The sequence below is a fragment of the Protobothrops mucrosquamatus genome, unplaced genomic scaffold (genome assembly GCF_001527695.2).
Source record: "Protobothrops mucrosquamatus isolate PMUCROS unplaced genomic scaffold, P.Mucros_1.0 scaffold1995, whole genome shotgun sequence".
In the NCBI taxonomy this organism is placed as follows: domain Eukaryota; kingdom Metazoa; phylum Chordata; class Lepidosauria; order Squamata; family Viperidae; genus Protobothrops; species Protobothrops mucrosquamatus.
The window spans coordinates 219,321-234,720 of NW_015388110.1; the positions used below are offsets into that span (position 1 = coordinate 219,321).

At 38.3% G+C, this 15,400-nt stretch overlaps 1 protein-coding gene across 2 annotated transcripts in view; it reads left to right on the forward strand.

Moving 5' to 3' along the window:
• The window catches only part of NTRK2 (neurotrophic receptor tyrosine kinase 2), a 183,285-nt gene that overhangs the window by 106,515 nt on the left and 61,370 nt on the right, over nucleotides 1-15,400 (forward strand). For both annotated transcript variants that reach the window (XM_015823806.1, XM_029285647.1), the window contains exon 12: nucleotides 3,810-3,998. In XM_015823806.1, the coding sequence (XP_015679292.1) occupies nucleotides 3,810-3,998 (189 nt within the window). The remainder of the gene's footprint in view (nucleotides 1-3,809; nucleotides 3,999-15,400) is intronic.

Consider the following 15,400-nt stretch of genomic DNA (forward strand, 5'->3'; position numbering starts at 1 on the left):
ATAGAAATAGAGTTACTAGTATTGACTTAAGGGGAAGTAGGATATATTAAAATAATAATAGATTAGTTATATGTATAACTGAGTTAATTATATTGAAATAATTTGAATTGTATAAATATGATTTTGTTTTGATTAATTGATGGCCTTGCCACCATGTAAAATAAAACCAATAAAAATTTTGTTGAAAAAAAAAAAAAATCACCAGAAGCCAAGCTTAATTTCAACCTAGCCTTTAGCACGACACTAGAAAACCAGAGCACTTCAGAGCTATTTCCTTACCTAAACAGAGAAACAGAATGACGCTGTTTGGGCAAAAAAGCAGTGGGAATGGAAGCAACTTCTGACTTCCTGCCAGCTTCCCCACTGAGTTTCCTTACGGGAAGCTGGCAGGAAGCATCAGAAGTCCTCCCTCCTTCCCTCCCTCCCTCACACCGTCCCTCATTTTCTACTGGCTTGTGGGCTTCTCTTCCTTTGCTTGTGGGAAGCTTGCAAGGAGAAAGTCAGTGGGGAAGTCAGCAATTCCAAGGCCAGCAGGCAGATAAGTGGCTGCTGCCAGATGGGGAAGGGACCATTGGGGTGCACAGAGTCAGGAATGGTATATGGGGTACATGAAAGGTCCATGTGGGCTGGAAAGGGTGCATGGGTATGCACCAGATATGTCACATACTGGGAGCCTGTATCATTGCAAATTTGAAATAGTTTCAATGTCAAAAATTACCTGAAGACAAGGTAACATAGGAAAAAATAATTTGCATTTCTTTTATTTTTTTTTCTTTGCCATCTTATTACGTATTATTGGCACTAAGTTGCAGAATGCCCAGTGTGCACCTTTTCCTAGAGGGTTTAAATTATTTAGGAGCATTTTTTCTGTGCCTGAAGATAATTAACTCTTCAGACATTACAGTGTTAACATGAATAAAGGCTTTGTGATATGGTATGAGAAAAGGTTTTAATTTTAATGAGTTTAATGAGGATTACATCTGGATTGTTGCAATTGGAAGCTTTGAATGTTTAGATCTAAAAATGATAACTCATGGATGATTTTCTGTTCCAATTTAAATGACATTTTAAATTCTACTACTGTGTTTTATTTTAATGCCCCAAGAAGCCTTGATTATTGCAATGTACTGAGCTAAATAAATAAGCATTCCTCATCTTATGGATTTTTTTAGAAATACATTATTAGTGGTATCATATAGAATTAATATTGGGAAATACATAAAAAGATGTTGTTGATCTTTTGGCTGAGGACTTACTTCAAGGAATGTTTCTATGGAAAGTGCAAAAGTATTTTCACAAAGCAAAAGATTTTCTTTTCCAGTGATGCTATTTCAGCTTTGGAATATCTTTCTCAAAGAGATGTGCATTGTACCAACCTTCAGCACCTTTAAAAACATTTTTAATTAGCCATATATTTTAATTTAAATAATTACTCCATCTCCCTTGTACTTTGTCTGTAAGAGTATATATTGCACGTGCGTGCCTGCTATTTTTTCATTATGTTTGCTCAAAATTTGGGAGAAAGCCAGTGGAGTCTATCCAGCAACAAATACCATCCAAGAAACAAATTCCACATTTACCCTGCAGTCCCAAATCTTTGCGGAGCTGAAAAAATTCCTGGGGGAATTTGTGAGGCTGTAGGGACAGGGAGAAAAAAAAGCAAACATCCTTTTGTTATTCAGTCCATTCCTGTACTTTGAGATGTTGCTCTCCCATTTTTCGGCAATATGTTCCATTTCAAGTAGTTCACAGTCTACATTGGGATGTCTAACCTAGGCAACTTTAAAACCTGTGAGTTTCAACTCCCAAAGTTCATGCTGGCTGGGGAATTCTGGGAGTTGAAGTCCACAGGTCTTAAAGTTGCCAAGGTCAGACATCCCTGGTCTACATTATTGTACAATTCTCACTCGAGGAAATGTGGTACAGGGATTTAATTATTAATATAAGCACCCCTTGCTTTCAGTTCAGTATGTTATCATCAACACCTAAAAATGGAAAAGAACTGTTTCAGGGAAAGTACTTGTTTCCATTTAGAAACTCCCACCTTACCAAGTGGGCAGCACAGTGGCTCAGCAGTTAAGATGTTGGCCTTGTTGGCTGGAAAGCCAGCAGCCCAGATTCGAGACCCAAGTGCCTCATGACAGGTTGAACTCCCGTCCTCGCCTCAGCTCCTGCCAACCTAGCAGTTCAAAAACATGCAAATGTGAGTAGATAAATAGGTATCCCTTTGGTGGGCAGGTAACAGTGCTCCGTGATGTCATGCTGGCCACATGACTGTGGAAATGTCTTTGGACAACATTGGCTCAATGACCTTGAAATAGAGATTAGCATCGTATCCTGTAGACAGCAACGATTAACGGAGTAAAATCCACAAGGACTCCTTTACCTTTACCTTGCCAAGTAGGACTGAGAAAGATCCTTGTCAGGAAATATGGAGACACAAATCAATCAGGACTGAGCTGAATGGTTGAAGGATCTTCTAACACAGGGGTTCCCAACCAGGGGTGCTCGCACCCCCCGGGGTGCAAGACTATATTCCAAGGGGTGCAAAAACTTGGGTTTTCAAAATTATAGTGTATGTGCATAATTCGTTGCTGTTATTTCAAACTTTTGTAAGAGGTGCAAGAATATACCAGAAGTGTTCTAGGATTGCGGGGTATAGAAAAGGTTGGGAACCACTATTCTAACACAAGGACTGCACTGATCTGCCTAGCATATGGCACTCAATGCTTGGGTCCTAGGAATGTGAGACAATTAACAACCAGTTCAGCTCCTGTTCAAAGCAAAATATTGTGAAAGCAATTTTGTAATGTGTTTGATGGAGGTCCAGCACAGGGAATAGTGGTGGTCATGATGATGATATTGATAACAATAACAACAACCAAAATATTATTCCAGATATTAAGGATTGGATTTAGGAGATGTGTAATCCATGCCTCTAGGATGCAATATGTTACCTATTGGTACAGCTTTCATAATATTTTACAACAATAGGCTACAGGTAGTCCTTGACTCACAACCATTTGTTTAGTGACTGTTCAAAGAGGAGCACTAAAAAGTGGCTTGTGGTCGTTTTTCACATGACCATTGCAGCATCCTCATGATCATGTGATAAAAATTCAGACGCTTGGCAACTGGTTCATATTTATGGCGGTTGCAGTGTCCCAGAGGTCATGAGATCACCTTTTGCAACCTTTTGACAAACAAAGTCAATGGGGAAGCCAGATTCACTTAACAACTGTGTTATTAACAACTGCAGTGATTCACTTAACAATTATGGCAAGAAAGATGATAAAATGGGGCAAAACTCACTTAACAGCTTTCTCACTTAGCAACAGAAATTTTGGGCTCGGTTCTGGGTCGTAATTGACTACTATCTGTCCTCCCCAGTCATGAAGGACTGTTTTATCGGTCCACCTCAATGGCCAATTAGATTCTCATTTTTTCCTTCGATGCCAAAACACGGTAGGGGAATAAGAAGCCTGGGGTCTGCTCAATGACTGATGGCTATTTTTTTTTTTTGCTCTTTTATGTTGGTAGCTCTGAAAAGAGTGCTGGGTGGGAGAATGTATGAGCACCAGGGACACCGCTGAGGTGGGAGAAACCTGCTTCCAAAATTTGAAAGGGGAGGCTAATGGTGGTGCAGAAATGCTCTCAGTTCCTTTGATGGGCAACTTATCTCAGTGGTGCTGAAGATAAGGTCATAGAGTGTAATTTCTAAGTGCTTTGGGCTCTTGAGGGCCAAGGAGACAGCAGAGGGGGGGAAGAACTATGCCAAGTTACAGGGGAATCTTTGTTTCTAACTTTAGGCCCTTCTTCAGTTATCAGCAATGACGACGATTCGGCAAGTCCTCTTCATCACATCTCTAATGGAAGCAACACACCATCTTCTTCTGAGGGAGGCCCAGATGCAGTAATTATTGGAATGACAAAGATTCCTGTAATTGAAAATCCTCAATATTTTGGAATTACAAACAGTCAACTCAAACCTGACACATGTAAGTACATACTTACATATATTTATATTTATGTATGTCTATAGATAATTAGATGTCTCCCCAAGTGCATGTAACTTATGATTAATTTTCCCCCTTTCTGATATTGATTATGAATGCTAAGTAACAGCCTATCCATATAACCATAAACATGTTTCTTCCTATTACAACCTATGGGGCTTAATAAAGTTTATTTTATCAGGTGTGGTTAAGGTTGCCCCATTGTTAACATTTTCAAATGAAATAAATCCAATATATGAATTCTAATTATCTTTTATTTCTTTGGCCAGATGCTTAACAAACATTGACCTTTAAAGTTTAAAATGTGGTTTTTTTGGAATGAATATAATTACAAATTCAGCAGGTGAAGTAAGTTTTAGTGATTGTTAAATCTGTTGAACAGTGAAGGTCAAATGGTGATCAAACTGTGATACACATTTCAGGTGAAATCAGAGATATTTGAGCAGACAAAAAGGATAGTTGACTCCATAGACTTTGAGGTAAAACCAATAGCAGACATATACACATTTCTATCACCTATTCCCTTTGGGGATAAGCAACATTATTTAAAGTATAGAAAGTGAATAAGAAATTTTGAGCCAAAGAAAGGCACAATAATGGCATGAGAAAATAAATAAAACATTACTAGTTTACATCAATAACACTCTCAGTGCATTAATATCTTCCTTCCTAGACAATCATATTTACTTCCACCACATCCATGCACCGAATTGGACATTGCTTTTTTGTTCTCCAAAATTCTTACCTTTCTCCCTTTTTGAGGATTTTATCAGTTGCATCTGACAGAGAGTCTTCCTCTTTCCACTTTGCTTTCCCTCTAACTTCTCCTTCCTAGTATCTATTTGTTTTGTGTTCATATATTCTCTCCATAGCCTATAATATCTTTTGCAACAACAATTTGTTTTTGTATTCAATGCACACTCATTCATATTCATTAATTTCTACCCCTGCCCCTTCTTTAGCACCCACTTTCTTTAGGCTGCCATGACCACCGTCTCTACCTTATTCCTATGTTATTCCTAACATAAAAGTAGTCCTCAACTTACAACCGTTCATTTAGTGACCATTCAAAGTTATACCGGCATTGAAAAAAGTGACATGATCATTTTTTACACTTAACGACAGCTATAGCATCCCCATGGCCACGTGATCAAAATTCAGATACTTGGCAACTGGTTCATGTTTATGATGGCTTGGTGTCGCAGAGTCATGTGATCAACTTTTTGCGATCTTCTGACAAGCAAACTCAACGATGAAGCCAGATTCACTGAACTAACTAACTTAACAATGATTCATTTAATAACTGTGGCAAGAAAGGTAAATTGTGACTGTAAGTTGAGGACTAGCAGTACTTACTATCACTTCCATATAACTGAATGGGCAAAACCACTTTCATATAATTAATTTAACTTCTTTTGACATACGTTCTTCCTTTATAATACACCGCTTACTATCTTTCTTCCAGCATTTACACATCTTTTAAAAAATTCCATCTTATCTTTAATGAACATTCTACTTGCTCAGGGTTTTTTTTTTTTAGCTATTCATCTTTAACAATTCTTCACTCCATATTCTCTGTGGAAAACAGCCACCATGATTTCAGACTTAAGCATTTTCAGATCCATCCTACAGTCTAATGTTGAAAATATCAATCAACAACACTGTATCATGTTGCATACATAAGTACTCAAATATTCCCATCCCCAATGAGCACATTTCTACCATCACTGCAAGCATTTCTTTAGCCACAGACATATTTGAAATACATTTAAACAACCATGGGAACATCATATATCCTTGTCTTAAGCCTTACTCAGTGCAGCACGTTTGCTAGGCGTCCTGTTTATTCTCATATATCTTTTACTTCCATCATATAAGGCCCTTAATGCATTCGAGAACTAACCTTCAACTCCACATTTGCATAAAACATTCCGTAATTTAAGCCTACTCACTTTATCACACGTATTCTATAAATCAACAAATGTACAAGGCTTGTCACAGCTATACAATTCACAGAAAAATCAATTCAGCATGAAGTGAAGTACATTTCCCAGATTTTGCTCATGGCCACCTGTATGGACAGAATTCTGCCAGACACATTTACAGGCACACTTGGCAGGTTAACAAACTAATTTCCCCTGTAGTTCTGGCATCTACACATGTTACCCTACGTTTTGTATGGGGGATGAGTTACAGCTTCTTCCAGTTGTCAAGCACAGGGGCTACCTTTGTGCACACTTGAAACAAGTTGTACTGCCATTCTGTAAGCAAATCACATCCGTATTTTAATGGTTTCCATCTTCACTTGCAGCCTTATCATTTTTCAACATTTTTCACAGCATTTCTGCTTAGTTTTTATCCACTTTTTTGGGGGGGGGCACAAGCATTTGCAGGATTCAGAGGAATGTCATACCACTATCGTTCCCATGCATTCTATCTCTTCGAGTTCATTCCAAATCTTTTTTTCATTTGGTTTTTCCTTCAATTAACCTTTCTGGCAGGTCCCAGTTGTGTCCCATCCAGTTCCTCACAGCTTCTAGAAACCAGATAATGACCTCTCCCAGTGGAAAATCCATGCAGAATTTAAATAGCATCGGGAGACCACTCAAGGAGTTAAGGGCTGAACTGCTACTCCTTAATAAATAATGGCTAAAACTTTCCAGTCAGTAAGGAGCAAAAAGAGTGTCTCCCATCCCATCCTTTACCAGGACAGCAGCATGGCCAATGGTTCTGAACACAGCCAAGAAGTGTAATAGAATCAGGAAGATTATTTTTGACCACCCAGATCCTTAATAAAGATACATACCAAAACAACTAGTGCTGTTTCCGCCTATGTTCAGATCTGAACCCTAACTGAAAAGGCATGTTCTTCACATAATTGGATCATAGATCATTATCTGTGATCCATCACACTTTGGTTGCCCAAGATTTTCAAATATTAATAAAGGATAGATTATAGCCTTGGTTATGCTCATCGTATTTACATCATTTCCTGATAACAGTATGAGCAATGTTGATATGTTTTGCCAATTTGGGGCAATAGGCCAGAAGTGTAACCGAAGCCCACTTCCACCCCAAGTTGCTCACACTTGTTTATGCACACTGAATCTCCAATCTAAACACTAACCTGGATTTTACTGACATTCCACTAAAATGGAACCATATGCAGCATACCGATGCACGCTCAGGCAATCTCTAGTAAACTTTTAATTTATTTCAGTGATATAAATTTACAACTTCATAAAATAAAAATGAAACATTTATTGAACTGTATATCTCCACATGCTGGTAGAGATATTACAGATGTGCTTATAATTCCAAGAGAAATTGAATCAGTAGCATCTGCAGCTCAAAACAGGCAAGATGGTGCTTTTGAAACACAATTGAAACCCTGCCCTTTTGTATATTTGTACATCCCAAAGGATTGGATTGGAATGCCACAACTGGCATCGTTCCTGTTTTGACCACCCTGGTTGATGCTACTAAGTTGCACCAACCTAACTGTAATCAATGTCAGTGGATCCCCAATCTTCAGTAATAGTGTTAGTTAACATGGTCAATAGGTGTTAGTTGTGGTTCTTGTAGAAATGAATGTTTTGCCTATTTCAGTTGTGTTCAAAATCTTAACCCACAAAATACATTACACTGGAAACAGAACAAATTACAAAAGCTGTATCAGTATTTTTCCGATGGCAGATTTTGACACATGCATTTACACAGATTGTAAAATAAACAGATATGTGAATACCAAATAAGTTCACTTCATAATAAGGACAGCTTATACTATAGCCATAAATAAGAATTTAAAGAATTGTTGCTTGATTTGGAACTCATATGTCCTTGCTAAGCAAGTAGAAACTGATGTATATGGTTACTTGGACTCAGAAAACTAAGCTTGACTCCCATGCCTGAGTCACTTCCCCCCCCCAAAAAAAATTGCAACTGTCCTCTAAATTGTGACCCTAGCTTCATGTCAATAAAAATACTACTACTACTTAAACCAAAAGAGGAAGAAACTTAAGAAAATAAGTTAAAAGGAACTTTATATTATTAAAACCATTAAATAATATCATATTGGATAACCCTATCAAAGTTCATTTATTCGCAACACGTAATCTTGAACAGTAATCAGTCAGAGTGGTTCTTTCCTTTCCTTTCCTTTCCTTTCCTTTCCTTTCCTTTCCTTTCCTCCTTTTCTTTCCTTCCCTTCTCTTTCCTTTCCTTCCCTTCCCTTCTCTTTCCTTTCCTTTCCTTTCCTTTCTTTCCCTACAAAGAATGGCTTTTTTTTAATGAACATCAGAAGCTGGGAAGGCAGTGAATTGTGCACATAAATTTGAGTCTAACTATTTAATTAACCTTCTTTTCAAGATGTCCAACATGTACAGGATTATCACAAAGTAAGCCAGATTTTTCCAAAACAAATCCAAGCACCAGCTCTTCATCTCTAAACTTTTAATTACTTTAATTTTATTACTTAATTACATTAATCCAACTAGAGTAAATATTTCCACATATTGAAATCTGTTCCTACAAGTGGTTTTTCTTGATCTTGTTTAAGGGAGATGAAATGTTTGTCCTCAGTGCAGAAAAAAAACAAGCCCCAGAAATGGAGGAGAAATTCATTCCATCCAAATTCCTAGATAATTTATTCAAATAAACTTCTAAAACTGAAGCACAAATTTCAAAGGAATTCCATGTCTATTATATATTTATGAGGAATTTTGCAATGCAGTTGCCACCTCAGTTGTGCTCAAAAGCCGTCCACTCAGATTGTGCATTGTGTATTGTTTATGTATAATAGACAGTGGCTCCAACTCATCCAGATAATCTCCTTCAACTCAAAAAAAGCCTGTTCTTTCAGAATTACTCTAGTATCCAATATGTGGCAGCTGCCAATATTTTCCAATAAATGGAATCTACGGTCCTTCTTGGCGAACATGTTGACTCAAATATATACAGGTGGTCCTCCACTTATGATCATAGTTGAGCCCAAAATTTCCATTGCTAAGCAAGACAGTTGTTAAGTGAGTTTTGCCCCATTTTACGACCTTTGTTGCCACAATTAAGAAGTAAACCCCTGCAGTTGTTAAGTTAGTAATATAGTTGTGAAGTGAATCTGGCTTGCCCATTGATTTTATTTGTCAGAAGCTTGCAAAAGATGATTTCATGACCCCTGGACACTGCCTCCGTCATAAATATAAGCCATTTGCCAAGCGGCCAAATTTTGATCATGTGACCACAAAGATGCTACAATTGTCATAAGTGTGAAAAATGGTTATAAGTCACTTTTTTTCAATGCCGTTGTAACTTCAAACAGTCACTAAGTGAAAAGTTGTAAGTTGAGGACTACCTGTACATTACCCATCAATCTAGAATCCATTTCATTGCCATTATTATTACAGTTGCCACTGTGATGTTTACTGTTTCTATATGTTTCAGATGGACCCTAGTGCAGTTCTGATGAACCTTTTCATGCTTTCAGTGAACAAGAGGAGGAAGGGAACAGGACTGTGCTCTGCCCCTTAGTGCTTGTGTGTCCTGCTGGCAATGCCCCCCCCCTCCCATGAACTGAGTTCATTTCCTCCGAGGGGGTCCTACACAGATACACCACCTATATGTACATAGGGACTTTCGTGCAGTCTGGCATTCAGTGTGACCAGGGTTTTAGTCTCATTCAAGCCTCTGTGCGTTCTGCTGCACTCGTATAGGTATCCATTTTATGTGTTAAGCACATAAGGTGTACTTTGTCTGTTTGTATGCTTGATTCAGTATAGCACGTAACACGAGGCTATTACTCAAGTTGTTCTAAAATCCATTAATATTATTTGGTACGATTACTTTGATTACTTTACTTTAATGGCAAGAGTCAGCTGAAAGGAAGAAAAAGAAATCCGCAAGCTGCAGTGAGAAAAAAAAAACAGTTTAATTTTTAATTCCTAATGAATTTGTGTTTGTGTTTGTTGTTATTATCTTTGGATTAAAATATCTCAGAAACATTAAGGTAAGAATGCTAGGAGTGAATTAAAAGAACTATTCATGAATCAGTCAAACTTCTCTCTAATTTGTTATTAAATGATCATGTAATTAATCAAGTGTCTGTACTTGCATTATGTTCCTTGCCTCTGGCAAGAGTTCCAGAGGAGAGTCTGGAATAAAAGCAATTGTTGATTCAACAGACTTGTTGTTGACAAGCTGGTGTTCAATTATAATAGTAACGTTGTTGCTTCCAAAAGGATTGTTTCCACAGTGATATAATCAGAAGCAACATAATGAGTAGCCTATTAATGGAATACTCTGTTGGCTTCTTCTCCTTTTCTTTCTCCTTCTCCTTCTCCTTCACCTCCTCCTCCTCCAGGTCATAAAGTATTTTTCAATTTCTCCAAAACTCTTTATCAGATTGGACTTAAAAAACATTGAGAAAGACAGCAATCTCATTGTTCTCCAAGTCTACAAGTTCTAACTGTTTTGAGCTGGAGTGCTAGAGAATTTTTATGGACATAATTAAATTAACGTCCCAAAATTCAAGACGGATAACAGAGCTGTTGGATATTGCTCTTATTTAAACATATGCAAACACTGTTTCCAAACCTTTATTGGAACACAAAGATCCTTTGAAGCACTATCAGAGAATGAATATGAAAAGCAGAGCTGAGGGTTAATTTGAAGGTGGTGTACTAGGTTAAAAACAAAAAAAAAAAACACCCTATAAGTTCCAAAGTTTAATGTTCTGTTTTCAGATTGGATCCAGATCCTGCAATTTCAAGAGAAATGTGTATCTGATAATTGAACCTATGAGATTATTTCATACAATACAGAAATCTGAACCAATTAATTCTATGTTACCCGCCATTTTCCTAATCCAGACTGGAGGAGCAGGATCAAGCAAGATAAAATAAAAACATAATAAAAGCCTGCCAATTTCTGATTCAGGTAGTCCTCAACTTATCATCATTCATTTAGCGACTGTTCAAAGTTACAGCAGTGCTGAAAAAAAGTGACTTACAAACACTTTTCAGACTTGCAACCATTGCAGCATCCCCGTGGTCATGTGATCAAAATTTGGGCACTTGGCAACCTGTGTTTATTTATGATACCAGCAAACAAAATTAGTGGGGGGAGTCAGATTCATTTAATGACTGCATTAATCAACAAACAACTGCAGTAGTTTGCTTAACAACTGTGGCAAAAAAAAAGTTGTAAAATGGGATGCAACTGACTTAACAACTGGCTTGCTTGGTAATGGAAATTTTGGGCTCAATTGTGGTCATATGTTGAGGACTGCCTTTACTCACAAGATGGATAAGAGGTCTTTAATTTTCTTTTTAATCATTCAATGGCCTGGAACTTTCTCTTCACTAGGGTATTTCCCAGAAATTTATGGAATGCTGAAGCAATCATGCATGCTCTATGGCAGGGGTCCTCAATCTTGGCAACTTTAAGACTTGTGGATTTCAACTCCACTGGCTGAGGAATTCTGGGAGTTGAAGTCCACAAATCTTAAAGTTGCCAAGGTTGAGGACCCTTGCTCTATGGACATTCTAGGAAGTAACACTCCTGATGCACGTCAGGAGAACATTATGCACCCAGAAAATACTTTTGTGATTGTATCAATGTTTGAATCAAAGAGGTGTTAAGATTGCTCAGCTTGTTTACTGAGAACAATATATCAAAAATCCTTAATGGTAGCCAAGTTTGCCCATGCATATTTGAAAGAAATGTCATCATTAGAGTGTGAAATTATATCAAGAATTCCTCAACGGGGCCTAAGGAAAGTGCTTTTGGGGGAAAAAAAAGAAAGGTGGAGATTTACTTCCGAGTATGGTTTGTTTGGTGGGTTCATTGTCACATCCTGGCTGCTGCAGTATAAAACTCTTTGCTGTGTTTGAGGGACATATCGCCTAAGTCTCATCTCCAACCACTGATAAGCCAACTGTTCTTGTTCCAGTTTAAAAGGGGAACTTTCCTTCTTTTCCCAACATGAAACATTCCATGAAGAATGGATGACACAATGGATTATGGGGATGATGCTGTAAGAAATGGTCCAGATGGTCCAGCAAGTACTGCTGAAACACACCTTCCCCATCCAGTTGCTGGTCCGTGGCCTTGGCTAATTTGCCCTTAGTTGTGAGAGAGACTGGTTTTTGTCTCTTAACCTTGAAACACTGAACTCTACGGAGATTGATAGATTCATCGCACAAGAATCCAGTCGTGGGTACATTTTGTGTGAGTGTGTGGGTCTCTGTGCTGGGCAAGGTCATAAAGTAGGCAAAACATATGATAAATACACATTCACAAACACAATGGGGAATGAGGGTTTGTAAGAGAGGAGACCGCTTCCCTGACCAACATAGATTCACGGGGGAAATTGGTTTCAGTTGTTGGAAGCTCTAGAAATACAGTAACACTGAAAGCTCTCCAGTTCCAACTTCTCTGCTTCATATTTCAAACCAACTCTTCCAAACACGTAGGCATACTTCTGGGATGGGGATGCTTTGACATAAGTATAAATATCTTCTGATAGGTTGACCGCAAGAAGGCTTCATTTTGTGGGACGATAGACCTTCTCCCAGCAGATAGAAGGATAGAGGAAACTGCCTTGAAACTTCCTGGTATGAAATTGTGCAAGGGCAGCAGAACTGCCCAGCCTCCTTGCTGAGGCGCAATGAAGATTAAGCTATATTTGCAGCATAATTGTCTACATCAATGTACTTTCCTACTGACTCAAAAGCCCTATATCTTTCACGCTCAAGACTTTTATCCATCTTCTTTCTAATATGTATACTTTTTAAATCTTCAAGCATTGCATTTCTTCATAGAAAAAAAATATATTGCCCTTGGAATAATTTGGGGCAAATTTCCCCAGACATGAATGGAAACTTATTTGCCAGAGAACTAAATTGCAGATTTATATCTTGTACATTGCAATAATCATGCTGTTAACCAGAGCACCAATCCCCAGTCACCATCCTCTCAATATGGTGAACTCTTTTTCGTGGCAGCTACAGTACAAGCATCCTAAGAGCCTTTGTTCATTCATATAATGGGCTTAGCTAATCACTGCCATGGCAGTAGCTAACCAAATTAACCGCTGCTCATTCGGAGTTTACCTCTGTGCTCAGCATACCATTTGAGGTAGCACGGTAAGCAAGGCACATTTAAATTTCTAAAGTCCTTAACACTTTAAGTTCTAACTGCTTTTACAGCCATGCGCAATTCATTATAATTGAGTACTTTTTGACCCAAGCTTTCCTTTGAAAATAGAGAAGCAGAATTTGCACATAATCAGCCGGCTGGGTTTTGCTAAGGCAGGGGAAGTAGAATGCTTAAAATAGTCACTCTGTGAGACTCTTGATGAAAAATACTAGTCTTGAAAAGTTGCAGGAGAAAGAGGGGCAAGAGGCAGATAAAAAGGAAGACAGACCAATATCTAGCAGCTGTTTGCTTTTATTCACTGAAGGCTTAGCATCATAGGGTTGGAAGGGACCTTGGAGGTCTTCTAGTCTAATCCCCTGCCCACATCAGGAGATCTTATATCATCTTGGATAAATGGTTGTCATTGGAATTTGAGAACCTACAACTCTGAGAGGCAAGCTGTTCCATTGATTAGTTGCTCTCACTGTCACAAAATTTCTCCTTAATTCCAGGTCAGACCTCTCTTTAATGAGCTTCCACCCATTGCTTCTTGTCCTACCCTCAGGAACTTTGGAGAATAACTTGACCCCCACCTCTTTGTGGTCGACCCTCATGAACTGAAGACAGCTATCATGTCACCCCTAATTCTTCTCTTTGTTAAGGTAGACATAAATCATTCCCTTAACCGTTGCTCGTATGATTTATCCTACAGACCCCTGATCATCTTAGTTGTTCTTCTCTGCACACTTTCTAGGATCTCAGTGTCTTTTTTGTATCGTGGTGACCAGAATTGGATATAGTATTCCAGGTGTGGCCTCACTAGTGCAGTATAAAGCCATACTATTACTTCTTGTGATCTTGATGCTATCCCTCTATGTTGATGCAGCCTAAGACTGGATTGGCTTTTTTTGCAGCTGCAGCCCACTGTTGGTTCATACTTGAGTGGTGGTCCACTAGGACACATAAATCTCTCCCACAGTTACTATACTTCAACCAGATACTGCCTCTTCTATACCTGTGCATTTGATTTTGTCTTCCTAGGTGCAGGATTTTTCTTTTCTCACCACTAAACTGCATCTTGTTAGCGAGGGTCCAATGGTCAAGTCTGTCAAGTTTCTTCTGAATCTCCTCTAAAGTGTTAGCAGTTCCCCCTATCTTGGTGTCGCTTGCAAATTTGATGAGCTCTCCTTCTATTCCCTCATCTAGATCATTCATGAACATGTTGAAGAGCACTGACCCTAAAAGAGATCATGATATCATATGACCGCGACTTGCAACTCCCTGATGGCTTCCCAACTGACTTTGTCAGAAGACAGCTGTGAATATTGCAAATGGCGATCATGTGACTGAAAGACATCATGATCGTCAGAAATGCAAGCTAGCTGCCAAGTACCCAAATCACAATCATGTGATAGCAGGGGCACTGTGATAGCCACAATTCATAAATCTCGTTTTTAGCACTATTGTAACTTTGAACAGTCACTGAATGTCCTGGCTGATAAATGCACCTGGAATTTAAAAATGTCTTTTCCAAGATCCATCCTTGTGCTATTAATATTTGCATGTATACACAAGATAATTAAGAAAGAATAGGGAAGAGAAGATGGAGTTAGGCACAATTGAACTTTTGTTATAATTTCACGCCTAGTTTGAGAGGTGGATGTATTGAAAGGAACACAGTGAAAATCCATGCCTACAATTCAAACATGTCTTCTAGTTAAATAAGCACATAACCTGCTGAGAGTCAGGGTGCCCAATAACAATGAATTAAACACCTGTGGTCAGAGAGTTGGGTGGCTTATAAATGTAATATGATATTATGTTTGGTTGCACAGTCACCCAGATGTTTAGATTGTATTTGGTATAGCATGCACAAATATAATGGACAATTTCTCACTGAGCAACCGACAGACCCACTAAAAAGCTCTTTTTCGAAGCAGATGTTTGGCCAGTTGGTAAACAGGTGCTCTAGGCCATGCTAAATTAATTTAAATTAATAGTACTAAAACGCTTAACCAGGAAAATAGGAGAAAAATCTGATTAAAGCAGCAAATCAACTGAGGTCTGGAGACTCTTTGATGCACAGCAGGTATGCCATACACCTTTATATTTTGACTAAAGGTTATTATGAATTTACTTCTTTTATTTGAAACCAATTGAAAAAAAATTCACACACAGCAAAAGCTACTTAGAAAGCCAGCATCCTGAATATTACTGTACTTAGAAAGAAATTAGTAATGGATGGAGTTTCA